General features: G+C 52.3%; 1 protein-coding gene across 1 annotated transcript; it reads left to right on the forward strand.

Moving 5' to 3' along the window:
• Positions 1-1,089: 1,089 nt before the first annotated feature.
• GLP1R (glucagon like peptide 1 receptor) lies at positions 1,090-27,286 on the forward strand. The gene is made up of 13 exons (XM_040473120.1): positions 1,090-1,142; positions 1,693-1,820; positions 2,752-2,859; positions 10,564-10,682; positions 11,042-11,148; positions 14,831-14,984; positions 15,513-15,672; positions 20,175-20,235; positions 20,793-20,862; positions 20,986-21,074; positions 21,398-21,536; positions 22,441-22,482; positions 26,980-27,286. The coding sequence occupies exons 1-13, from the start codon at positions 1,090-1,092 to the stop codon at positions 27,145-27,147; spliced, it is 1,398 nt and encodes a 465-aa protein (XP_040329054.1). The 3' UTR covers positions 27,148-27,286.
• Positions 27,287-27,911: the final 625 nt, after the last annotated feature.

The following is a 27,911-nucleotide window of genomic DNA, read 5'->3' on the forward strand; positions in this document are numbered from 1 at the left end:
AGTGAAAAATTCTGCTGACCTGTCTTTTGTAGCCAAAATCAAGACACTGCCTTAACTGCTGTTGTGTTTTATTCCTTGTTCTTTTATTTGTTTTTCAAACAAATACACTTGACCTTTGCCCTCAGAAGAACTCCTTCAGGTGGTGCCACCTGTGGCCTGGGCACACTTACTTGGAGAATGTGCTGGGGCTCAAGCAAGCTTGGGCCCCTTCCTGGCGCTTCCCTTGTGGGCAGGGATCAGCACAGGACAACCTGTGTCTTTGTGGGAGGTGTCCTATAAACCAGGACTCAGCTTAAACCAGGGCAGGATTACCCAAAACCACATCCAGCATGTGCTTAGGGCAGCACCAAGTCCAGGGTGCAAGCTGCCCAAAAGAAGCTATTTTATTTTTATTTATTATTATTATTTTTTTAACGTTTATTTATTTTTGAGACAGAGAGACAGAGCATGAACGGGGGAGGGTCAGAGAGAGGGAAACACAGAATCTGAAACAGGCTCCAGGCTCTGAGCTGTCAGCACAGAGCCCGACGCGGGGCTCGAACTCACGGACCGTGAGATCATGACCTGAGCCGAAGTTGGACGCTTAACCGACTGAGCCACCCAGGCGCCCCAAAAGAAGCTATTTTAATTTTAGCACCCGAATGTATTTTTGTGATTTCAAAAAAGTGAACTTTTGTTTTAAATTATGTATAGGCTCTACATTTTATGCAAGGGGCTCCCTGGTCATCTTGGCCTCTGCAGACTCTAAATGAGGAGTATTTGTCATTTGGAGCCTGTTGAGGAAAAAATACAAATAAAAAAGAATCACGATCCCAAGATATATCTACAGGAAGTGCACGAAAATGTTCAGAAGGGACATTTCTCACATGGGTGGGTCCGTTTGGGTCTCTGTGCTAAAAAATCTGTTTGGTTACCTTATCTAAAAATGGAGGTTCATATCCCCTTACTCACAGATAGGGGGACCTCTCCCATTGTAAGCCAAATCTCCCTGTTCTGGAACTTTTCTGATCCCATGTCCTCAGGACTACTTCAGGTGATAGAAGCTGGGCTGCATATTTTATCTCTAACATTATACTAGAAAAAGGGACAATGGGTGGTGTGTCAGCCCCCCCGGATGACATGATGGCCTATTTCAATGATCTGTAGCATTGAATCCCACCACACCACATGCCTCCCAATACACCATCACAGTCACTGATCTGGGGGAGCCAGAGTCCTAGCCTTAGCTCTGCTCCTTGGGGTGCTGTGTGACTTCGACTGAGTCTCTCTCCCACTCTGGGCCGGCATGTGCCCTTCTAGAATGGTTGAAAGTGCAAGAACCTTGCAGGCAGGCTGACTGGGCACTGGGAAAGGAGTCCATGGCAGTCACAAAGCCGTGGTCCCTCAGGAACTCTGCCTCTTAGGTGAGGTCAGAATGCGGCACACTCCCCCTTCACCCACTCAGCCCCCCAAATCATCATTTCAGTAGACATGTGCTGGCCACTTAATACACATCAAGCTACACATCTGTCTACTTGGGGATAAAAATGTGAAAAGATCCACCAGAGTGCCTCTGTGGTAGTGACTTTCTCCCCCTTTCGGAGATAGCCAATGCCTGGTGGAGTTTCAGGCTCTACAGTTCTCTGGAGATGAAAAAAAAAGGGGGGGGAGGTGTGGGGGCAGGGGGAAAAACAGAGGTTGGCTGGACCCAAGGGGCCTCCATTTCTCCCCTCCCCCCCCACAGGGTGCCACTGTGTCCCTCTCAGAGACAGTGCAGAAGTGGCGAGAATACCGACACCAGTGCCAACGCTTCCTGACTGAGGCTCCACCCCCAGCCACAGGTGAGTCCAGGTGGGACCCTCACCCAACCAATCCCCTGGAGACTTTGAAGGCGCTCCCCACCCCCAAGCTATGGTTGGGCATCATCTGCCTCTCTAGGATGCCACACCTGCCCGATACCTGGGGGTGCCACCTTATTCCCCTTTTCTCCAGCTCGAGCCTCTTGGGAGCAGGGACCTGGCCTTTCCATTCTGTGTCCTCCTTAGCACTTCTGGCCTGTGCTGGGGCTGGAGGTCCAACCAACATATTTATAGGAATAAATGTTTCAGAGGAGTTTATGGGGTGGTCTAAAGAGCAGAAGATTGGAGCTGGCTGGACCCTGCAATCACAGCACAGCGGCCGTAGAGGGTTATTCGAGCCTTATGAGCTACCCTTCCCCCCTCATCTATGAGTATACTTTAAGAATAGGCCTATAGGCACTCTTCTTAGATGTTTGCGTTGCAATTTATTTTCACACTGAGGTGGTCTTCCATTTTGATCTCAGCAAGTGTATAATCACAGTCTTTCCCTTGTTTGAATACTGCCTTCATAGGGAGTCTGAATAAATCATGGGTCCACTGAAAATTCCAAAAAAAAAAAAAAAAAAAAAAAGAATGGCCCATAGGGATTTATTGAGCACTTAACTACCATGCTCAAGTATCTATATAACACAGTATTTGTCTCCAAAAGGCCCTGTGGGCTCAGGATTAGTCCCATTTTACAGGTGAGAAAATAGACATTAAGTAACTTGCTCAAAGTTCCACTGCTGATAAGTGGCTGAGTCCCCTGGCCTGGTACCTGCTGGGTGGGGACAGTGCTTGGCATACAGCGAGTGCTCAGCAGAGGTTAGCCGAGTGCAGGGATTCTGCCCTGCCAGCCTCCACGGTGGCAGTGGAGGGGATGTGCCACTGGCAGGCCAGGTGGGGACTCAGAGACTGTTCCTCTTGCACCCAGGTCTGTTTTGCAATCGGACCTTCGATGAGTATGCCTGCTGGCCAGACGGGCTGCCGGGCTCCTTCGTGAATGTCAGCTGCCCCTGGTACCTGCCCTGGGCCAGCAGTGGTAAGTCCTCTCTCCTTTTCCCTGTGTCCAGGAGGCTGGGGGGCAGGGGGGTGGAGTTGGAGCAGGGTGCACACTGCTGCCTTTCTGCCGAGGCACAGCCGTCCCCACCCCAGAAGATCTTTAGGCCTCCTAATGGGTGGGCTCCCTGTCTTTCCTCTGGGGGGTACAGTAGGGGGTGTCAGGTGTAACCTAGGCTAGGGCCTATGCTGGCATGTGACAGGGGGAGGGTAGAGTGTGGGGTTTCAGCCCCTGACTTAAGAGAGAAATGTAAGCCCCCTCCATCCAGTAGTCAGGGAAGGAGCTGGGTAGGAACAGACTTAGGGTTGGGGGTTACCCAGAGGCATCACTACTCTGGGTATGTGTATGTGTGTATGTATGTACGTATGATGTGTGTTTGTAGGTGCCCCATACCTGGTAGTGGTACTTGGCTACCTCCTGACTCTTCAGAGGCTCACTGGTCACATGAACACAGATGGGATTAGTCATCAGGGTGCTGCTGGGGTTGTCCCTCCCCAGTGGGCTTCCCTCCCTAGATCACTCTTGCCTGCAGCGGACCCTGCACCAGGAAAGGTGTGTCTGGGTGGGTGCGAGAGTCATTGGAGTGCAGGGACCTACAGAGCCTGCAGGGGGCACTCTGCTCGGAGGGCTACCTAATGCGCCCCCATCACTACCTGTCTATCCCAAGCACCAGGGAGGCTAACAGGAGACTAGCACCCTAGCCTCAAGGAGCTCATAGTCTCAGTAAGGGGAGAAAAGACTCTCATAATAATGATAGCTAATATGTACTGGCGACCTACATGCCAAGTCTTGCCTTAAAAGCAGAGTATTCATTTACTCTTTACAATTACCCTGTGGTTATGCTTGTTGTACAGCTGAGGAAACTGAGGCCCCAGAAAGTTTCAGCCGCTTGTTCCAGATGATGTGGTAAATGGTAGAGCCAGGATTTGAAGCCAGCCTTGTGCTCTTAACCACTGTGCCTTGAAGAGGCCTTCAAGCAGAAACCAACCCAAAAGCAAATGTCCTCATACTATGGGAAGGCAGCAGTCTTCCTGGAGGGGGCAGCCCCTTACTGGAACATTAGGGCACCTGGGAAGGCCTGGCGTGGATATCACCTCAGAACAAAGGACTGAGGTCAGATGAAGCCCAAGCAGGAGTGCTAGGAGGCTGTTTCCTTCTCTGCTCTCTCAGGACCCCCACCTCACCCTGAGGTGTGCAGGGAGAACGTGCACCTGGTAAGATGCAGGGTGGATCTGTGCCCCCCCTCCCCCGTGCCCGCAGCACTTCTGTGGCCTGTTGTAAGCACTTTACATACCTACACTCATTTCATCCTCACAGCGTTACCCCATGAGCAAGTACTCTGATTATGCTCTCATTTTATAGAGGAGGAACCTGAGGCACAGAGATGCTACATGCCTTTTCCAAGCCCACAAGCTAGTGGGTAGCAGACCCAGGAATCAGGTCTGGAGTCTGGCTGAGAGTGCGTTTCACTGCTGCACCAGGCTGAGTGAGCCTACATGCACGTGTGTGCGCATGTGTGCGTGTCGCTGTGGCTCTGGGCATGACGACAGGTGGGTGGCCTTGGGCCTCTGCTGGCTGGGCACACTCCATCCAAGAGAGGGCGGTGAGCGGCCTGGCCTCTCCCTACAAATGAAAAAGTCGAGTCCTACAATCTAATGGTTCTGTTTGCCGATGTTGTGAGTGGCTGTGTGAGCTTCGGCAGATTCCCAGACCGCTTTGTGCCTCAGCTCACTCGCCCATCTGGGAGATGGGATAAATCCGGTGATAAGGGTCGCTGGGAGGATTGCAGGTTCTTGAAGAATGGTTGCTGTTAATTTTCTCCACCCACCCTACTTACCTCCCCCACCTCCCCCAATACACAGACTTTCCCTGCCTCCGAGAGGTTTGGGACTGGCTGCTTGGCCAGCCTGGGCTGGGCCTCTAGACCCCAGGGAGCCGGGCCCAGGACAGGGTCCATCACTCAACACTAAGCTGCCCCCAGCTCTGCCTGCCACTCGCAGCTCCATCCATCACCTTTAATTTTATTTGAGCAGGAAATAGGTCCTGGTGGTGCCCGTTTATGAGCGAACACAGTTTTATTGCTTTCTCCACGAAGATATTGGCCACTGCATAGGCCCCCTGCCAGTCTCCACCCCCTCCCTGACTCACCAGGCTAATTCACTCCCTTTCCTGACACTCAGGATCACTGACCCTCCCCTCTCTGAGTTAGGGACCTGTAGGGAGACCCACCGTGGGCTCCCACAGCATAATTGCAGTCTCTGGCTTGTCCTGGTGGTCCCCTTGGCAGAGGCTGGCACCAGGGACTTCCCTAACACTCACCCAGGGATTGTGAAAGCAGAAGGGGGCAGTACTGGAGCATTCTTGGGCTGATCAAGGGGAACAGCCTGTGGAGAAACTTCACAGTGTGAGTTAGTGGGGCGGTGGGCAGCAAGAAGGACAGGGGTGTCGCAGGCAGGGTCCTGGAGGAAAACACACTCAGCTGGGGATTTGAGAAGAATTTAACGGAGGGGTCACTTACAGGGGGCGGGGCAGGGTTAAGGGGCCAGTAAGGTGTATAAAGCACCAAGGACTTTTAAGAGGCAGAAGCTTTAGCCTTCCTAGATCTGAGTGGAGGGGGAATGGGGAGGCCACCCAGCAGGGCTGTGGCCACACGGGGCCCTCCTACCTTTTACTTGTGCCTCCCATTGGCCAGACTCATAGAGGGCAGGGAGCCCAAGTGATGCTGTCCCCGGGGGGTGCAGAGCAGGGCAAAGGAATGTGCGACTAGAGAAAGGATGAAAACAATTACCAGACACTCGGGTCAGGCCTATGTCAGGAGATAGGGGTACTAATGAGACCTCAGGAGTGTGTGTGGGTGTGCTGCGGAGAAGAGGTGATGCCTCTCCATGGGGCTGAAGAGGTCAGCTCTGGGGAGGAGGGCTGACTCCTCACCACAGGGCTGAAGAGGTCAGCTCATTGGCCCAGGAAGTGGTGCTGAGGGAGGTCAGAGCCACCTCTTTTGCCTGGGGTGTGGCATCAGGAAGGCTTCCAGAGAGAGGTGACATCAGAGCCAGGCCTGAAACAAAAGGGAGTTGGAGAAGGGGGGAGAAGGGGAGAGGGGGACCCTCCAGGAAGGGAGGACATCCAGGCATCACCTTGTAGATGGGGCCAGGCCTCAGGCCTCAGAACCACACGATGTCCTAGGGACCGGATGCCCTCAGACATCCTCGAATTCTGAGCCCTCTAATTCAGAATTTGGGACTCCAGAGGGCAGAAGCAGATGAGTCAAGGAAGGAACATGTTCGAACGAGATGCCTGGTGTCAGTAAGACTTTGTAAACCAGAAGGCTTGAGTGGCTTCTGAGAGCCTGTTGCCGCCTCTCTGAGGGCCATCCAGCAGCCTCATTTACCCACAAACAGCTGATCTGCTTGTTGCAAATCATTCTGGTCTCATTAGCTGCACCCCCTCCTGATCTGTACCTGTTTGTTAGTTTAGTTCTCATTACATGAAAGTCATAAAATGCTTTTAAAATGGCCTATAACTCACAATTCTCGGAAACTCTGACAGGTGCCTCCCTTGAGTAATGTGGAGCCCAGGAGCTTTCATGGCAGGCCAGCGTTGCCACAGAGAGACCGAGGCCAGAGCTTGGCCCTGGAGTTGTGGCCAAGGTGGTGTCCTGAGTTCCAGCCCCATCCTCAGTGGGGGAGTGCCTTTTTTGAGAAATTGGGGTGAAGGCATCAGCAGGGCTTTCAATGTGACCATGTCATGAAGGCCTACTATGCACCAGGCACTTCTCGTGCTTTATCTCCTAATCCTCACACCACAGACCTGAGAAGCCATTATGGTTCCCATTTCACAGATGAGAAAACTGAGACCTGGGGAGGTGTGCCCCAGGCTGCATAGCTGGTTGAGAGCAGAACCAGGATTTGATCTTGGGTCTGTGTAGTTCTCCTGGGTCATGATTGCTGCACTACCCCTGCTGTCTCCCACCCCAAGCTGATGCCTTCAGTTCTAGCCTTGCCTTTGACCCTCACTCCACCACGATGGGATGGGACTGTGACTACCGTCTCTGAATCGTAGCTTCCCCGTCTGTCAGATGGGGCCCAGTAGTCCTTGCTGGCCGCTGTTGTTGCTAAGGGTGCAAGAACTAATGGATTCATGAGCAGCTCTCCACAGCCCTGAGAGCCTGCATCCACGTGGAAGGGCGGCTGTTAGCTTGATTACAGACGCCGCTGCAGTTTCCGGGAGGGGAAGTGTTTAATTGGGGGTTTTATTTCCAGCACCAGGGTCTGACTTAATGAAATATCCTTGGGCCTCCTGGCATGTGGCCGACTGCCTCCTGGTGTTGACAAGACCAGAGCCAATCCCCTGGCTGTGATTTACCAGCAGTTCCTGGGCCAGATAAAGCTGGGCTGATAAGCAGGGCTGTGCCTGGACCCTCCCTACCTCCAGCCAAGATGGGCATCTGGGGACCATAGGCCTGGCCAAGAATGAGCCTGGCTTTTAATACTGGCTGCTAATGAGGGATAATTGACAGACACACTCTCATAGGTTCCCCGAGCTTCTCGGGGACGCAGTGATCTCTTGATACTGTGCCAGTGACACATCTGTGCATTTACCACCTCCCCATCTTCCCTGTTGGCCCTCAACAGAAGGCCCAGGAATAGTGCAGGCTGCTGGGGATCCACACTGGTAAGAGGATCTACTGGGAGGATGCTGAATGTTAGCAAACCCAAGCCCTAAAGGGCAGAAGAGAAATGGCACATGGCCATTGTTGACTGTTAGCAGTGAATTTGGCTGCTAACTTTTGACCTCTGAAGGCAAAGAGCTAGGTGTTTGAATCCTGCCTCTGCTACTTCCTGGCTGGGTGAGCTTAGGCAAGTCACTTGGACACTAAGAGGCTCAGTTTCTTCATCCATAAAATGGGATTAACATGCCTACCTTGTAACTTGGTCGTGATGTTCAAGGGTGTCAAGCGTACAGCAGGTGTTTGAAAACCAATACTGTGTGTAGCTTGTAGAGAGGTTGTATAAGGTGCATGTAGGGAGGGAACCAGCAATTGTGGGTGCATCTAGCTGTGGTATTATTGGGGTATTATTGGGGTCACACTGCTGTGGGCTAAGTCCTGGGTAAATGGGCAGTTCGGTGGTTTGTGCCCCATTACCATGTCCTCTCCCTTCCCTTGGTCCCTCTGCCTTCTCTTCCTCCTTCCTTGCTGTCATCAAAATGGGCTGCCAGTGAAGGCCCTGACATCAGTCTCACTCCCTCTGGGGTCAGCCCAGATCCCCATCAGTGCTCTGAAGACTGGTTTGGCCTTCTATCAGAAGACTCGACCCCTGGTGAAGAATTCCAGGCATCCGTGCAGCAGATAAGAGGGGCACTCGGGGCTCGAGAAGAGCTAAAATCTGCTAAAATCAGACCACATGCCTCCCCTCCTCTGCCTTTGCCTTTGCCTGATTTTGTTCATAAATGCATTTGAGGGGTATTGGGACTCAGGCTCTTTTCGCTGCCGGAAGTCCTGTCACTAGATTTTTAGGTTTTTGTTTCTCTTCCAGGTCAAGTCTCTTAAAATGTTCTTCTAGAAGCATTGATACTGCGAGGTGATTTACTCTACTGTATCACAAGATGTTTTGGTCTCCTGAAGAGGGCCTTGGTTCAGGTTTTATGAAAGAGGGGGAGAAAGGAGAGGAGTGAACAGGGACGCTGCACTGGGTGACTGGGGGTTGGGGGTCTGGAAGGAAAAGGGTCTGAGCGATAGGCCCTGCAGGTACCTGATACATAACAACAGTGGGTAGACTGACAGTTTGTGAAAGGTAAAACAGATCCCTGGCCTAGATGGCTGCGTCCCTGCTGGGCCCTTTCAGGGCAGGCCCTGGGGTTTGCCTCACTCCCATCAGGCACACATTAGTTTTTGTTTTTGTTTTTGTTTTAATTAATTTGTTTATTTAAATTTGAGTTAGTTAACATGCAGTATAGTCTTGGTTTCAGGAGTAGAACCCAGTGACTCATCACTTACATACATCACCCAGTGCTCCTCCCAACAAGTACCCTCCTTAATGCCCATCACCCATTTAGCCCAACCCCCCCCCCCACCTCCCCTCCAGCAACCCTCAGTTTGTTCTCTTTGTTTAAGAGTCTCTTAAGGTTTGCCTCCCTCTGCTTTTACCCTCATGTACACATGTTAATGAGCCTCTTCCCACACACAGTTCTTACTGCTACTCCTCCACCTGGAAACTTGTGACCAGGGCCTCCAGTGCTTCCCATCCTTCCTCCCTCCCTCCCTCCCACTGCACCTTCATCCCATGACTGGTCTTTAAAATCTTTTAGTCCTTTAGAATTTTTAAATCTTTTACATTTTGTCCTGGCTCCAGTTTCCCTCCTTCATCTTCCTGTGCTAACCCTCACCTCGTTTTTGTCCCCGGGTTCCTGGCTCTGGGGTCAGACTTACATTCTCCTCCGGGAAGGCAATGAGGCATTTCCTCCCAGGCACAAGTAAACCCCTTATTCCCTTTCATGACCTCACAGGGAACCAGGGACCACAAGCCACCCACCTCCCTGGGTAGGGGGCCAGCAGGGCAGGTCAGACTTGATGTGTGTGAATGAGCACAGACAGCATCCCACCCCAGCTCTGTTGGGCCTGTGTTTGGTCTCTCTTGGTTTGCATTTATGTTATTACTTTCTGAGGACTGTTTTTTCCTGTGAGAGTCTTGATTCCCTGGAGCCAGGAACTGTGCTTCCTCCTTCAGAATGAAAGCTCTCTGAGGACAGGGGCTGGATCTCTCCCTCCTCTCAGACTGGGAGGTCTCCGAGGGCAGTCTCTGTCCCCAGCATCTCACTAGGGGCTACTCGAAGGGAGGAGCCGGGTTTTCCGTCTTTGAATGGAGAGTCTCCAAGGGCTGTGCCTGTACCATTGACATTGGATTTCTTTTAGATCAGGCTGTCTTTGAGCATAAGACTCTGTCATTTCCATCAGATTAGGACTTCCTAAAGGCATGACTGTGTCTCCCCTCAGATTTGGGCTCCGTGAGGCAGGGCTATGTCTCCCTCACTCAGATTGGGGCTCCCTGAGGGCAGGGCTGTGTCTCCCCTGTCAGAATGGGGCTCCCCGAGGGCAGGGCTGTGTCTCCCCCACTCAGACTGGAGCTCCCTAGGGTAGGACTGTGTCTCCCCCTCAGACAGGCTCCCGGAGGCAGTGCTGTGCCTCTTTCTTCCTCTCAGGAGCTCTGAGCCCATCTGTTCCCAGGATCTGCTCTGTCTATGAAGTGTTGGAGGGAGGCAGGGGCTAGTCCTGAAAATTCGAAGTCACAGTGGGTGGCTATGGAGCTGTTGAAGGCCACTGGTGTTCACCACCAGACCTTGTCAGCAGTGTGATTTGAGGCTGGAGGCAGGACATGGGAATGGGCTAGAGTTATCTCAAAAACATGGCTTCCTCAAACTCTATCCCAGGGTGGCCAGGAGGAAAGGCTGAAGGTGGTGCTGGGTGGCCCTTAGCGACTGCCTTTCCTGTCCCTGGGCCAAATGGGCACATGGCAAGAGAGGAAGGCCTGAATGTGTGTGTGTGTGTGTGTGTGTGTGTGTGTGTGTGTGTGTCTCAGAGGTGTTGCCAACTCCAAGAGGTCAGTCCTGGGGGAGCAGGGGGGCCCTCAGGGCAGGGAGGAATGAGGGCTCTGTGGTGTTGGGCTCAGCTCCCACGTCTCTCTGCCCCAGTGCTGCAGGGCCACGTGTACCGGTTCTGCACAGCCGAGGGCCTGTGGCTGCGCCAGGACAACTCCAGCCTGCCCTGGAGGAACCTGTCTGAGTGCGAGGAGTCCAAGCGAGGGGAGAGAGTGAGTTGCAGATGGGGGCTCCGAGTCAGTGAGGGGTAACAGGGTCCCAGCCACACTGGAGCAGGGCCCCTGGGCATCTGATGGGCTGGCCTGTGGCCATCTTGTCTATCCCCCTGCTTCTGGGGGCTTTGCACACCATGCTTGCTGGGCAGAGGCCATGTGTGTTCACCCCACTGGCCTTGGGACAAGGCCCTGGAAATCCAAGGACCATTGCCATAGGTTATTTTCTTTCTTAGTTCTGAAGTCCCTGGTGCAGCCTGACCTGGGGCCCCACCTCTCCCTGTCCCATGGGAAAGACAGATGTGGGAGAGGAGGGCGTGGGCTGCCTCACGTGCACTGTATCCCTCATGTGCACACAGAGCTCCCCAGAGGAGCAGCTCCTGTCCTTTTCCATCATCTACACGGTGGGCTACACACTCTCCTTCTCCGCTCTGGTCATCGCCTCGGCCATCCTCCTGAGCTTCAGGTAAGGGGCCTGGGGGCCCGGAGGGGCTGTTTCATTCCAGCTCCCCGCGCTGTCCCCAGTGGATGAGGGAGCACCAAACTAACGTGACAGTGCTGCAGGTTCTTCTCTTAGGAGATCTCCGGAAAGCCTGTCCACTGAATACGAGGCTGAAAACACGGGATATGGCCCCGTTTGCCATATCTCTACTCCGTAAGAGCCTACATAGAATACTGCAAAAAAGAAAAAAACAAACAGCACACGAACACACAAAGCACATATCCCCAGACCTTCATAGTGGGTGGTAGGATTAGGGGACATCCCCTTCAGCTGAGCATGTGAAGCTTAAATCATCAGGAATTCAGTTTGATTTTAGGTAAGAGCTCAAGGGTTTAGAGATTCTGCCCTCTTTGGAGCTTATCGGCCCCCTGGAAAAGGTCTTCCTTAAGTCTAACCTCCATGAGCCATTCCTTCCAGAGGACCATGTTCTTCCCACTCCCTCTGCACTTGGTGGAGGATAAGCCAGGGGGGCTGGGTTCAAGGTCAGGAGCAATTCTGAGTGCAGGGACCTCAGGATACCAGCCCCACAGAAACAGGACAAACCTCATTCCTCCTGTCACCTCCATGGCACCTGGCACAGTCAGTCTGGGCACAGTCAGTGTTTGATAGATGCATTCACTCGGTGAATATTCTCCCCTTTTATTATGAAGTATTTCAGAGATATTAAAATACAGTGGCTGATACTGATCACTGGCACACCCAATGCCGAGCCCGAGAGCTAACATCTACCACACAGTCAACACAGGCATGCTGCCCTGGGTAGCCCACCCTGCCACTGCCCTCCACCCCCACAACCAGAGGAAAGCCCTGAAGGGGCTACTTATAATCCCCAGGCATCTCTATACTTTTTCCACATTTATAGTATCTGTACAAATAGATAGCTGTGGACTTTGCATATTTTAATGGTATGTTGTATATACTCTTGCAATGTTATTTTTGGCCTGCAATGTTTTTGTGAGATTCATTTATGTTAATGCAGGTAGTTCTGTTTTATATTAACCATCACTCCAGACTCTATTGTATAATATATTACAATTTATTTTTATCACTTTAATGGATATTTGAGGTGTTTCCTTTTTTTTTTCTTCTCTGAATTACAAACCTTGCTACAAGGCAAATTCTTACTTATGACCCCTTGTGCATTTCTTCAGGGGCATGTACCTCTGAGTAGAATTGCCTGGTCTGAATGCCATGTGCTTTTGAAAATTTATTAGGGGTGTCTGGGTGGCTCAGTCGGTTAAGTGTCTGACTTCGGCTCAGGTCATGATCTCGTGGTTAGTGGGTTCAAGCCCTGCATTGGGCCCTGTGCTGACAGCTCAGAGCCTGGAGCCTGCTTTGGATTCTGTGTCTCCTTCTCTCTCTGCCCTTCTCCTGCTCATGCTCTGTCTGTCTGTCTCTCTCTCAAAAATAAATAAGTGTTTTTTAAAAATGTTACAAAAAAAAAAAAAAAGGAAACTTATTAGGTGAAGTTACTCTCCAAAGTGGTCATACCAGTTTTCCCTCTTACCAGCAATAAATGGGAGTTCCCTTTACTTAACATCCTCACTAATATTTAGTATTTTCACCTGTTACTAATCTGAAGGGTATGAGATATCTCATGATTTTAATTTGCATATCCCTGATTCCTAGAGAGATCAAGCATTTTTGTGTTTCATTTTATGAATTGCTTATTCCTATCCTTTGCTTACTTTTTAATTGGCTTATTTGGCTTTTTCTTTTTTCTTTGGTCATTCATTATATATCCTGGATCCTAAGTTAGGATGTATCCTCTTTTAGTCTGTGGTTGATTTTTTCACTCACGTTATAGTGCCTTTTATGCATGGAAGTCCTTAATTTTAATGAAATGAAATATATCAGTGTATCCATTTTTATTAATAAAGTTTATCACTAAATGTTATCAATTGATAAAGATTAATTTTGCCAGTTGATAAAAAAAACTATCAATTTTTTTCCAAAGACCAAACTCCTTTATGATCTTGTTTAAGGAATCTTTTCTTGGTGCCTGGATAGCTCAATTGGTTTGACTCTTGATTTGGGCTCAGATCATGATCCCAGAGTCATGGGATCAAGCCCCATGTCAGGCTCTATTTATGATTCTCTCTCTCTCTCTTATGGTTCTTTAATCCACCTGTAATTAATTTTTGTCTATGGTGAAAATAAGAGATTTAATTTTATTTTTCATATGTATATATACATATATATACACACACACACACACACACACACATATATATATATACACACACACACACACATATATATATATATATATATATATATATATAATTGGTCCAGTACCATTTAGTAACAGCTCATCCTTTCCCCCTTGGGTTTGTAGGGCTTACTCTTCCATGCAGCAAGAGTTATCTTTGCCTGGGTTGTCAGCTCTGAGCTCTCAGCACAGAACCTGATGCGGGGCTTGAACCCACAAACTGTGAGATCATGAACTGAGCCAAAGTCGGATAATTAACTGACTGAGCCACCAGGTGCCCTGTCTACTTTGTGGGTCTTTAGGAGGGTCCAGACTATGCTTGACCCTTGGTTCTTTATACGTTTTGAGAGTTCCAGGAAAACAAAAAATCAACACTGTTGAAATTTTTATTATAGGTATTTTTTATTTATCAGTTAATGTGGAGAGAATTGACACCTTCAAAATAGTGAGTCTATCCATGAATGTGTAATTTTAAGTCTTGTCTAACTATTTTAAGCAAATGTTATTGTATCCTCTATAGAGATCTTGCCCATCTTCTGTTAGACTTATTTCTATGTAGCCAATTACAAAATTATATATGAATCTTTAAAATTTACTTTTTATTTGTTTATTGCTGATATATATAAACACACATCAGCAGCCATGTTGAATGAAATCTATCAGTTCTAATAATTTGTGTGTAGGTTATCTCAGATTCTCTATGAAGATACTCTACTATCTATAAATAATGAAAATTTCGTTCCTTTATCTCCAATTCGTATGGATTATTCCCCCTTGCCTTCTTACAGTGGCCAGGATCTATATTGCAATGGTGAATAGATGTGATGATAGTTTTGTAAGGCTAGATAATCCTTATTTTCCTGATTTTGAAGGAAATTCTTATAAAATTTCTCAGTTAAGAATGATGTTTGTTCCGGGTTTGGGTAGATAGCCCTTATCAGGTTAAAAAACGCCCTTGTATTTGCAGTTTGCTCTGTGTTTTTACATGAAAGGATATTGAAATTGTGTCTAATAGTGTTTGAATTCCTACTACGTGCTTAGCCCTAGTCTGCCCCTGAAGCATGTGAGATGTGGGTCCTGTCCTCAAGAAGCAAAGCAAAGTCTCCATTGGGGAAGGTGGTCTTCACACATAAATCACTTGGATTATACATGACTTTGTAGAGAAGAAGATGCTGTAGAGAGGAAGATAGTGTGGATGAGGGTGGGTGGTGGCAGTGACCACACACCTGAAGGCTCCATGGAGAGGCAGGACTTATATTGGACCCAAGAATTTTCAAGGATACGAGGCAGAGGGGCATTTTCAGAGGAAGAAAAGACAGAGGCTCAGTCCCAGATGCAGAAACATGCCTGCGGTGTATGTTAGCCTGAACTGGGGGGTTGTGGAGCAGAACTGCTAGCCACCTTGCTAGGAAAGAGCCCTGTTTTCTCCCACAGACACCTGCACTGCACCCGGAATTACATCCACCTGAACCTGTTTGCGTCCTTCATCCTCCGAGCGCTGTCCGTCTTCATCAGGGACGCGGTACTCAAGTGGATGTACAGCACAGCCCCCCAGCAGCACCAATGGGATGGGCTCCTCTCCTACCAGGTGTGTGATGTGTTCAGGAAGGGCCTGGGGAGGGATGGACAGTCAGTGAAGGCAAGCCTCCCCAACCCCACCCAGGCCTGGCACAAAGAAAGGCAAGAACTGCCACACCTGGTCTTTAGGGAGTCCCCAGTCGGATGGGAGAGGCAGTCCACCCTGGGGAGCCCCCAGTCTAAAGATGTAGACACCCTCCCTGCGCTTAAGAAGTTCTGTCTGACACAGGAAATGGTCTTTGGAAACAGACCCAGGCTTGAATCCCAGCTCTGCTACTTACTAGCTGTATAGTTTTGGGACAAGTCTTTTAGCTTCTCTGAGCCTCAGTTTCCTCACCTCTATGGGGATAATATTAGCTTCTTCTACTCAGGGTAGTGATTCAGTGAGCTAAAGCAGGTCAACTTCTTGGCCTTGGCCCTGGCAAAATGGTGTTAGGGCTTCTCATCCGGTATTTGCATCTGGGGCAGGATGGGGAGGGGGATCAAGAGAGGCAAGAGGCAGAGCTATGTCTCCTGGGGACCCTTCCTCTGCCCCCAGGATTCTCTGGGCTGCCGCCTGGTGTTCCTGCTCATGCAGTACTGCGTGGCGGCCAATTACTACTGGCTCCTGGTGGAGGGCGTGTACCTGTACACGCTGCTGGCCTTCTCAGTCTTCTCCGAACAGCGCATCTTCAGGCTCTATCTGAGCATAGGCTGGGGTAAGGTCGACTATCATTCATCTTACGTGTTCTTCCACCCCAATCCATGGCATGGGAGGCGGGGGACCCTGACCTCTCTTGGGACTACTGCCCTCAGGCTGCCCCCAGGAAGCCCTCTTGGTGCTCAGAACACACTGCTGGGCCAAGGGCAGGGCCCACTGGATAACTCTGTCCTGGGCACGGGACTCACTGCAGAGGGCTATGGTTACCCTCCCGTCTCTGCATCACCTGCCCCACCTAATGGAAACACAGGCCTCCCCCCTATCTGGCCAGATACACCACACACACACCATGGGCAGCCATGCACTGTCCTCAAATACCTCTACTGCTAAGACCCCTGGGGATGGAGTCCCATACCCAGTCCTTGGTACCCAGGCCCTGAGGGAAGTGGAGAGTCCTGGGCTTCAGGGTAAGGGGTCAGGAGGTGAGAGCTGAGGGGCTGTGGCTCTGTCAGCTGATGATGAAGAGGAGGGCTTAGAGGAGAGCCGGGCAGGGCAGGGCTGGCAGCCAGAAGCCAGCTGAGGAAAGGGTGGACCGCAGATGTGCCTGGAGCCCAGCTGGAAATGTTCTAGCCAAAAAAGTTTGCCGAGAACTATCGTGTCTTTTTTTTTTGCTGGAACATTTCTGGTTGTGCTTCTGCCTCTCGCCGCGTGCGATTCTGATGAGAACAGGGGCTGAGAAGCCCACCAGCAGCTCCCCAACCCCCACCCCACTACAGGGAAAACACAGGCAACAGCGCTGACTCTGGAGAGGCCCGCGGGAGCCCCTCACCCCTGGATGGAGCCAGAGAATGGGCCTTGCCCTCTGGCCCTTCCTAATCTGCCAGTGTCCCTGCCCACGCCACAGGAGCCTGCCTTCCACCTCAAGCTTGCCGTTCATTCATTCACCACTGTCATTCCTTCCTTCGCCTGCCTCAGGTTACTTTGACCACTGGGGACTCCCCGCCTCAGTCACAGCCACGTGTGATGTCCCCCTCCCATACTGGCTCCTGCCTCTGAGCCTTTGCAAGGCTGTCCTCGGTCCAGCCCGCCTCCTCAGGAAGCCTCCACAGGTTGTCTGGCCCCCTGGCTGTGCGCTTTCTCTGGCCCTCTCAGCCTCCCTGCCCCTGTCCTCACCCTGAATTCCCTTTTACCGGTGTCCCTCCGCCACCTGGCTCTTTGTGGCCCTGTTGTAGAAGAGTACCTCTAAAGAGGGTGATCAGTGTCTTGAAGGCACCCAAGGCCCAGAGAGGGCAGGGCTTTGCAGGCAGAGCAAGCACTGGAACCAGGCCTCCTGACTCCCAGGCCCTGGGCTGCTGCCTGTCATGGAAAGTTCTCTGTCCTGCATTGCCTCTTTGGTCCCTTAATAGACAAGGTGAGCGAGCTCAGGCCTCTGGGCAGGTGGGTCTCTCCTCTGTGTACAACTCCCTGCTCTCACCCTTCCCCCACCTCCCCACGGGCCCATCCTTCCCTGCTCTTCCACCCCTCCGAGGGTAGGACAGTCACCCAGGCAGTGGGCAGCTGGAGAGCCCTGCAGCTAATGGAGGGTGGGGCGGTGTTAGGTCATTGAGGGGGCTCTGGGGAGGCTGTCCTTAAGGTGGGGGACTATGTCTGTCCATTCTGGGAAATAGCGTCAACACTGTTAGTGCCTGTCTCCATGGTGACCTGAGGGCAGGAACAATCAGAGGGGACCTTGTGCTGTGTGCAGAGGAGCGGGGGTGGTTGCTGGAGGGTTGGTGGGTACACATGGCATCCTGGAGGTTTCTGAATGGGAAATGGAAGAGGGGGAAGGGGAGCTCATCCTTTCCCACCACCTCATGCTGCAGCTCAGGGCTCAGAGTCTGAGGGGCACCTGGGTAGGACCTGGGGGACCTTCCTTCCCAATGAGAACACCCTTATCTTGAGGAATTGGGATGGGGAGGTGCAGAGAGAGAGGGACAAAGACAGAGGACAGAGAGAAAGCTTTCCAAAGAGCTCTTCTGTGGGGCCAGGAGACCTAGCCCACTTTGGGATGCTTGGAAACAACTTTTAGCTTCACATGCAAGCAGAAGAATTAAAATTACAACTCTGACACAGCTGGGGAGTCCCAAAAGACGTCAGCTCCTGCTGCCATCCATGGGCAGCTGGTGCCCCATTACCCACCACAGGGAGGCTGCAAGGGAGGGAGGCAAGTGATGGACGAGGGAGTCATTGCTTCTCGGGGCCAGTTCTGTGTTTCTTAATGTGAAATTTTTCTCCAGCTTGTCTTGTTGATTTTCTAAATGGGAGAAAGATGCAGCCAGCAGGGAATGAGGGGGTGTGTAATGGTTGCATGTGGCAGAAAAGGCCTTGTTAAGGAGAGGCTGGTAAATGAGTGAAGTTCACCAGGTCTTGCTGACGCCATGAGTGAGCTCCCCAATTCTGAGTGGGATCTCAGAGAAAAAGGACAAGAGGTGGCTGGGAATGCCCAGGAAGGAGGTTTCCACATGTGTGTGTGGCTCAGGGAATTGGCATGTTCTTGCCAGGAGAGTTTCCCTTCCCAGTGGATCCACCCATCATTCCTTCCTTCCGTGCTGTCTGAGCATCTTCATTGTGGCAGGCTCTGTGCTATATTCTGAGGCCTTTGGAAGCCACCCATCCCTTGTCCAGTCTCATGAAGGCCTGTTACTAAAGCATCGTGGATGTTCAGAGGTCTGGTTTGTGTAAAAACAAATGGCCAAGGAGGAAGGTACCTGATGAAGAATGCTGACCAGCTGTGAGTTTCTTGGCTTCCCCCTGTCTTCACTGTCATGCACAGTAGCTCCTGGCAGATGAACTGCTTGGGAATGGCTATTGAGGACATGGATCGTGATGACAGGAAGGACTGTCAATGGGGCTCTGCCCTGGCAGTGTGTTCTGGGGAGAGACCCCCTAAAGCTACACATGCCTGTGCATGGCCCTGCCCACCACACACTCACATCTGTGTCCACACCTTAACACACACATACTCACCTATACCCGACGCCCACATCTCCAACCCCGGGAGGGGCACCCACAGAGACAGGCATGGAGAGCTGGTGCAGAAAGCCACCGAAAGTGGTTGGCATGAGCGTGGGTTGGCAGCCTTGCTCTCTAGTCCCACCTGAACCCTCCAGAGCTCCTCATTCATCTCCATCTGTCATGAGGATGGACAGTCCATTTGAATTCAGCAAACATATTGAGCCCTCAGGCTGAGCCGAGCCCTGAGGCTCTGAGAATGAGTGACGCTGTACCCTCAAGGAACTGGGAACCAGCTGGATGCGTTAGCTCCTGGTGCAGAGCAGATGACCCCACAACTTCACCGGTTAAAGCAGCAATTTCCTATTGCAGTTTCTATGGGCAGGAATCTGGTTTAACTTAGCTGCATGCCTCTGGCTCAAGGTCTCTAACAGAGATGCAGACACGCTGTTGGCTGGGGCTGCTGTCACAGCAAGTCTTCAGTGGAGTCAGAGAATCCCTTGCAAACTCACAAGGTTGTTGGCAGGAAGTGCAGGTCCTTGCTACCTGTGGGCTGGGGGCCTCCATTCCTTGCCACAGGGGCCTCCACTGGCTGGGTGAGTGCCCTCATGACATGGCAACCAGCATCCCCCAGAGCAAGTGATCAGACTGAGAAAGAGCCCAAGACAAGCCTTTTTTAACCTTTTAACAGTCTTTTATAACCTGATCTCAGAAGTGACCTGCCATCGCTTCTGAGTACATTCTTGGTCACACAGACCAATCCCGATACAGCACAGCCTGTATGGTGGTGTAGATACCAGGAGGTGAGGGTCGCTGGGAAACTTCCTAGAGGCTGCCTGCCACACCACTTGAGTCTCAGTCAAGTGGAAAGTGTTACATTGGAGCTGTTGTTACCGTGGGCCACTGTGCCATTGGTTGGGCTGTTGGCATCAAGGATGGGGCCCCTGTCTGTACTCCAGGCTTCTGCCCAGCCACTTGTAGTGCATGCGGGTAGAGAACAGGTAGCTGGAGGGGCTTCTGGAGCCTGAAGGAGTTGACTGAGATGGGCACATGGGCAGCAGCAGGAGGAGAAGGGCATCAGTGGGTTGGCCTGCTCCACCTCATCTAGAATGTTCTTCCCACTCCATGGCCTTGTCCTCTGTTACTCTGGTGTCTGCATCCTCATGTCTCAGCCTGGACTTGGGGGTAAGCTCTCACAGTGTGCCTGGGATGGGGGGGACTGGTTAGGACAGATACAGCCACAGTGTCTACGGACATACCACCCTGAACGCACCCGATCTCGTCTTATCTCAGATACAGCCACAGTTTGGTGCGATCCTCTCTCTGAGGAAGACTCCAGGGAGTTGGGCAGGGATGGGCGGTGGGGGCACGGAGGTGTTCCTGCTGCCTCCACTCCCCCAGGCTCCCAGACCATCCAAGTTCCAAACCTGCTAGAAAGTGGTTTTGGAGTCAGGTGAGGGAAAGGGCTGGAGGTGGGAGAGGCCTGGGTAAATAGAGGCCTCTGGGTGTGCATGGTGGTGGGTCAGGCCTGCCAGCCCTCTCCCCTCTCTCTTCCCCTCTCTCTTCTAGGTGTCCCCCTGCTGTTTGTTATCCCTTGGGGCATTGTCAAGTACCTCTATGAGGATGAAGGGTGAGTGTCCTGCTCCTGGGCATGGGTGTGCTGAGGTCCCCATCCTCAAACCCCCCTGGGATTCCCTGGCCCCTGGGGTACATGGCTACCACCTGTTGGGAGGATAAACCGAGGGATCAGGAGCTTAATTTATGAATTTAGTTCCTTAGTACCCCTTCCTTATCCCTTCCCGGGACTGGGTGATAACAAATGGTGCTGGGTCCATGGGGTATGCAATGACTTTTCTATAATAACTGTGAAATGTTCCTGCTATTTTGTGTATGATGCTAGGCATCATGACTGTTCGTTCACAAAGGGCTGTGTGTATCTCTCTGTGTGACCATGTATTTAGGGGTGTGTGTGTGTGTGTGTGTGTGTGTGTGTGTGTGTGTGTGTTTGTGGCTTGAAGGACTCTGCATGAGTCTATGGGACTGGGTAGCTCCTTGTGGCAGCATTTATGTGGCTCTGTGAGGGTCACTTTGCATGGCCACATGTGTTTGTGTGTCCCTGTACCTGCACTGTGAGCTGGGGGCTCTGTGTGTCCAACTGGGTACTTGTGTATTTCTCTTCCTCTCCAGCTGCTGGACCAGGAACTCAAACATGAATTACTGGCTCATTATCCGGCTGCCCATTCTCTTTGCCATTGGGGTGAGTGATGGTGTGGGGGTGGGAGTGGCAGTTCTGGCTGGACAGGTGTTGCTGGGGGAAGGCCTGGAAACAGGGGGGTGTTTTGAGGGGGCCTCCAGCCACTCCCTCCCATCTGCCCTGCAGGTGAACTTCCTCATCTTTGTCCGGGTCATCTGCATTGTGGTGTCCAAACTGAAAGCCAATCTCATGTGCAAGACGGACATCAAGTGCAGGTGATGTACCTGAGCTGGCTTTCATGGGCGCCCTTCACCCTTGCTTCCAGAATAGAGATCCTGGGGCTCAGAGCTTGGAACATCGCGTGACCTTCTTCTCCCACCTGGCCCAGGCCAGGACCCCAAGCCTTGCCCTTAGCCCTGGACCTGGGCATCTCCTGGGCTTCTGGGTGTCTTGACCTCTACTTCCTCCCCACCAGGCAGCCCATCCCAGCGTATTTGGGGTGGGAGAATGTCTGTCACTCAGGTGTGGGTTTGGGGCACAGAAAGGGGATACACGTCCATGGGACAATTCCAGAATGATGTCTTCACCCCACCCCCAGACTTGCCAAGTCCACACTGACACTCATCCCCCTGCTGGGAACCCATGAGGTCGTCTTTGCCTTTGTGATGGATGAACATGCACGGGGGACGCTGCGCTTCATCAAGCTGTTCACAGAGCTCTCCTTCACCTCCTTCCAGGTGACCTCATGGCTGGGGGTCCTCACTTGCCAAGTGTCAGAGTGGGAGTGGGGCAGAGACCAGCCTGCACCATGCAGATGGGCGCCCTGAGGCCTCGGGGGAAAGTGGGCCATGCCCAGAGGGCTATGGGTGGAGTAGAGCCAGGGCTAAATCCGTGTCTAGCACCCAGGCCAGTCTTTTCTATACGCGCGTGGGACAAGAAGCCTTCCCAGATGTAACTGTGGGCATCCAGCCTGGCATCACAACTGCCATCTACCAGGCTGTTTGTTACTGGGCACCAGGGGCTTTGCACACATCGTGCATTTAATCCTCATAGCATCCCAGGAGGTGGGCAGGATCATCCGATTTTACCAAGGAGGAAACTGATACTCAGAGATGTTGAAATAAGATTTTCCAGGTTATGTGGTTTCCAAAGTCAGAAACTCAACCTCCCCACTGGTATCAGATGATGCTGAGGGTGTATGAGTGTCACTGGGGGGTATAGATATATGAGAACCTGGTCTCAGCCCCTCAGGAGGCTTGTGGGAGGGCCACTGCATGTAAGCCCATGCATGTGCCCTTACACATATGTGCACACGCATGTAGATCACAGTTTGGGAATGCTGGGTCTGCTGAATGAACGGATGGAGCCATGGCAGGGGAAAATGGCCCACGATCAGAGATGGTATACTTTCTCGGGTCAGACTTCCTCAAGGAGAGGGTAGTTGAAGAGCCTCTCAGTATCTGAGCAAGGGGGCTTCTTGTTCCTCCAGCAAGGAAAGGAGAAGGAACCCACCACTCCAACTCTGGCTATGCCCAGTCTGAGGAGGTGGATATTGGGGCTGGGGCCCCAAGGAGCTTCAGGGTCTACCTACAGGGTGCCTCCCTCCTGCTTCCTCTCTGCTGATATGACTCTTGTTTCCAGGGGCTGATGGTGGCCATCTTGTACTGCTTTGTCAACAATGAGGTAAGCCTGAGAAGGGATGTGGGGACACTTGTGGGCTGCTACTGTTGGCTGTTCTAGAGTTGTCAGTGGTGGCTCCCATCAGTCTTTTCAGCGGAAACCCCCTATCCATCCCACTGGGCGCTAGAGCTGAGAAGGCATCTTGTCCATGTATTGTTTTCTATGCATGGATATCTCCTCTCTCTCTCTCTCTCTCTCTCTCTCTCTCTCTCTCACACACACACACACACACACACACACACACACACACACACACATGTGGGCAGGCATACCCTGATGGATGTGAACTTGGGGAAGACCCAGCCTGTGTTAAGGGGGTCCTGAATGAACAGGCGATGGTGATTGTTACAAGTTGATTCAACAGCAGACATGCCCAAGTCACATCCTTGGGGCTTTAATATTCACTATCTTATTTAATCGTCACTGCTTCCTCCCTCCCCACCCCACCCCCAAGAAAAAAATCTCTGCTAATCCCTATGGTTTTAATATTCCCATTTTTCACAATGAGATCATTGAAGATCAGAGAAAGTAGGAAACATGCCCCGGGTTTGGCCTAGAAGTGGTGGCAGAGATGGGATTCAAATGCATCCTAACAGAAAGAGGAAAGCGCCCACCCTGTGTGTGCAGGTGAGAGCCCCAGCCCACCAGTGGCCAAGGGGTGTGTTCTTCCTGTGGCTTTCAGGCTGTAGGGGTAGAAGAAGCGGGCTGTTGCTGAGTCCCACGTCCTCTCCTGCAGACCCTGCTGGACCATAGCCCTCCCCTGTCTGAGACAGTCAGCTCCTAGGCGGAGGGGGTGTCTGTGCCTGTGGTGCTGGGGAAGGCCCCTTCTGCTCAGGCACCCAGCTTTGTGCTGGAACAGAGTAGGAGCGATCCCCATCATCACTGGGTATCACAAATGCCACAGCACTGCACCCCATTCCTTCCAGAGGGGGAACAAATTATAGTACTGGACGTGGCACCATAGGGGAAGTATTCACAAGAAGATTAACCCCAGCAGGGAAGAGGGGGTAGGAAACCCCCCACCTCAGAATCTGGGGGACAAACTGAGGGCTCTGTTGACTCCATTCAGGCCCAGGTGAGGGTTTCTATCAGTGAGCTTTGGGCTCAGATGACCCATGAACCCTGCTCCTCAAAGACCCTGGCTCTCCTTGTGTGGCTTCTGTCACAGAGTCTGGTGTCCCAGAGTTCAGAGGGCTTAAGAGTCTGCATTAATGCATTAATTTACTTGTGCTGTGAGTGTGGAGGGCACAGGGTGGCTGTGGAGGGGACCTTGGTATTTCAGGATGCTGTGAGATGACTCAAAGAGCAGGAAAGATGCGGGACATGGGCTTTGGAGTCAGGTCTCTGCTCCCATCCAGGCCCCATTGCTTAGTGAGCTGTGTGACTTTGGGCAAGTTTTGAAACCTGTTTCCTCTTCTGCGAAATGGCGGTCATGATGCTTAGAGCATGTGGTGCTCCAAAAGGGAGGGAAACACTTCCTGAATGTTTACTTTGTGTAAGGTGCCCACATGTTTTATTAAAGCCAGTCCTATGTAGCAGGTGTTATCCTCATTTTACAGATGAGAAAAGTAAGACTTGGCAAAATGAAACGAATAGCCCAGTTCCACAGCTAGAAGATGGGAGAGCTGGGGGCTGGGAGAGGTCTCCACTAACGCAGGGACTGGGAAGGGGAGGTAGAGCCAGGCTCAGCGTGGCCCATTAATGCCTTCTGGCTGTTCCTCTGGGCCAGCCTCAGAGGGCTGGCTAGGCTCCCTGTGGGGTGGGTGGGCCACGGAAGGAGAGGAGGCCGTTGTAGAGGACGCTCATTTGTCCTACAGGCCCTTGATTCATGGTGGGGGAGGGAGTGGGGGACAGTAGGCTGTTCCAGCCCTGGTTCTCCCCCGCATCTGAGCCCTCACAAAGAACTTCCTAAAAAAACTGAAGAAAATGTTGAGATATGAGGAACACAGGTGGCATTCCCTTCAGGAATGGTTCTCAGCCAGAGGGGTGATGCACTCCCTGGGCCTATGTTCTGCTGCTTTATGTCCCAAGGACAGGGACAGGGTGGCAGGTGTCCCTATGCACACTGGAGAGAGTGAGGCTCTTCTCTGCCCCTTCTCATCTTCTCGGTCCCCCTCCCATTTCCCACTTCTCCCTCCTCTTCCCCAAAGCCATGCTGGCAGCACATGCTTGCCCCCAACACATGCACATGCGAGGCTTCCCCACCACTTCTATGGAGAGTCTCCCAGACCCTGGCCGAGTCTCCCCCTGACTCCATTCCTCAAAGCCTGTCACCCGTCACCTCCCCACTTTGTCTGCCCCCAGGTTGGCCCAGGGGGAGTGCACACATCCCACTCAGCCCCTTGGCAACTAACAACCCCTGAATCACCAGATCCCCAGCTGGCCTGTCCCCTCGGGCTCTCCCGGGCTTATGCTGTGGGATCCGGGACACCTGCTCAGACACTTGCCTTGTTTAAGGGCACTGCACAGTGCCTCAGAGACACCTCATGCCCTGGTTCCTCCGGGCACAAGAACAGACACATCACCATCACTGGGCCATAAAAACACCCCCGGCTCCTGGGCTGAGACCTCTGTCCATAAAAGCTGTTCTCCAGACCCCGGGTCGCCATGGCAACGCCAGGTACTTGTGACCCAAAGAGAAAAGATGGCCTGGACATCAGTCCTCCATCAGCTTCCAGGAGAGTAGGCATAGGGGAGGGGAGGCCGAGGAGTGGTTTTGCCATGGTTTGTGTCCTCTCGCCATGGCTCTGACTCAGGAGCCAGAATACTGGCCCCGGATCTGCCAACTACCCAGTTGTGTGACGCGGGGCAGTCTCTTTACCTCTCCCCACCAGTGTAAACAGAAGTGAATGAGCTGAACCCATTCATCCCAGATTCCAGAACCTGGAGCCTGGCCAGAGAGGACCTCAGAGGCAGGGGTGAGGGTAAACTTCATGTGTGAGGAAGTGCACCGCACTCAGCACTGGGAGGGGTGTCTGGGATTCATGTCCTCGCCTCTGGTGTTTCACTGTAATACCTCGGTAGCCGAAGGAGTTCCGTGTCAGATGCTCAGTTACTCACTCGCTCTTTCCTTCAGCGCATTTACAAAGCCCGCACGGAGGACTTACTGTATGCTGGGCACTGTACTAGGGTCCAGAGAACCCAGGTGAGGAAGGGGTGGCCCTGGCCCTCACGGTGCTCCCAGCTGAGTTGGGGGAGGAGACACACCAGGGACCAGCACGACCTAAAGAGTCGTGGAAGCCAGGGGGCCAGTGCTTAGGAGACCAACCTGGAGGTCAGCCCAGACCTAGGTGTGGACCCTGGCTGAGATTGAGGGAAATACTTACATGCTCTGCACCTCAGTTTCTTCACCTTGAAGCAGGCAATAACAATGGAAGCTACTTCACAGGGTGGCTGAGAAAGTTAAGGAAAATAATCAGTGGAAAGTGCTGGGCATGTAGTAAGTGGCGCTTTTTTTTTTATTTTAAGTTTATTTTGAGAGAGACAGGGAGTGCGAGCAGGGAAGGGGCAGAGAGAGAGAGAGAGAGAGAGAGAGAGAGAGAGAGAGAATCCCAAGCAGGCTCCGTGTGGAGCCCCACCTGGGGCGCTTATTCACCAACCAAACTATGAGATCGTGACCTGAGCTGAAACCAAGAGTCGGATGCTTAACTGATTGAGCCACCCAGGCACCCCTAAATGGTGGCTTTTAATGACAGTTGTCATTATGGGGGCATAACACAGGCTCAGGGAAAGTGCTGATGGAGGCAGAAAGGGCACCATGTGTCAGCACTTTTAGAAGCCCCAGTCCCGTCCCATTCCCTGCTGGTGTCCATGAAACTGCTTCGTTCCCTGAGGTGGCTTCCCACACATGTGCCTCGGTTCACCATCCCTCCCCCTCCCTCCCCAGTGAAGGACTGTGAGACAAGATTGCTTCACAAGCAGAGGCCGCATCAGCCTGGGGTGTCCCCATCCCACCTGTCAGCACACTCGCCACAACCGCTCAGCCAGGCAGCGAGCTGGCACGCCGCAGGGTGGTCACAGGTTGTGTCTGCTCTGCCCCCTCCCGCACCCAAGCCTGGGCCCCGTGACGCTGCCCAGGAGACCAGGCGCATCCTGGCAGGCTGGCTCGGGCCGTCTCGGCTCCGCTGTGCGCTGAAGTCCGATTCTCCCCCTCCTCGTCTTCTCCTTCCCGTCTCCCGCATTTCTCTCGCTCTTGTTATCTTCCGCTGAATACGACTGTGATGGATTGTGAAAGGTACTGAGCTGAGTCACAGAGTTTAGAGATGGAGGAGACCAATTAGATCATCAAGCTCATCTCTCTCCTGAGGAAAGGCGGAAAATAGGAGACAACAATAAACAATTTTATTGGGATATTAATTTAGGTGCCCGAAGGCCTTGACTTGTGTCTCTTAATATAACGCAGTGGATTTTTTTCCCTTCCCTGCTAATGTAATAATGGGGCCATTTTGTGGGCAGTTGGTTTGCATGATGGCTTTTGTTTCCCTCCTTTTCCCACGGAAGGTCCAGATGGAGTTTCGGAGGAGCTGGGAGCGCTGGCGGCTCAAGCACTTGCACATCCAGAGGGACAGCAGCATGAAGCCCCTCAAGTGTCCCACCAGTAGCCTGACCAGCGGGGGCACGGTGGGCAGCAGTGTGTATGCAGCCTCCTGCCAGGCCTCCTGCAGCTAAGCCCCCCAGCCCCTACCCTTCCTGTGGTCTCGCTGCTGGCTGGGTGGCCACCCCGGGTGGGAGAGACCCTGCCGGGGCTGGGGATGGGAGGGACACACGCACACACCCATTCCTGCTTTCCCTTCCCACACCCATCAGGCAGGCAATGGGCAGTGCCTCCTGGGACCCGTGGCTACATTTCCTCTGTGGAGAAACAGCCTACTAATTTTATCACTATGGCAGGAGAGAAAAAATGTTGCTAAAATGAGGAGGATTTCTTCCCGTTAAGCCACTAGGTCCCTGGGGTTCCCCAAGACAGAGCAGCAAATCAGCCCCAGACTTGCACTCAAGGTCAGTGGCTTATTAGTGGGATTGGGCTTGCAAGAGGAGGTGGTCCTGAAAGAGGCTCACATAACCTCAGCCAAGCAGAGCTTAGGGAACATGAGCCAAGTCTGCTGGCCTCCAGTTAGGTCACCATTGCCACCCCCCACTGCCTCCTCATTAAGGGGCACTGTTCACATTGCTTGTTCATCTCGCTCCCTCATCTCGCCACCTCGCCTTTGGGGGCCTTTGGTTGGGCCACCGGCAGCTGTTTCTAGAAGTGTTGACAGTGAACACTGAGAAGGTGCCTGATGGTTTCCTTCACTGGTGCCCACTTCTCCCGTGGGTGTTTGACCTGCTTTGGTGGCTGCCCCCACTATGTCCAGGGAACCGGGGCAAGTCCACTGCTGAGGAGCCCAGCTCTTGGCATGAACTCTGAATTCTATTCTAGAGTTGCTCCAGAA

The sequence above is a fragment of the Herpailurus yagouaroundi genome, unplaced genomic scaffold (genome assembly GCF_014898765.1).
Source record: "Herpailurus yagouaroundi ecotype Mexico unplaced genomic scaffold, PumYag 139, whole genome shotgun sequence".
Classification (NCBI taxonomy): Eukaryota; Metazoa; Chordata; class Mammalia; order Carnivora; family Felidae; genus Herpailurus; species Herpailurus yagouaroundi.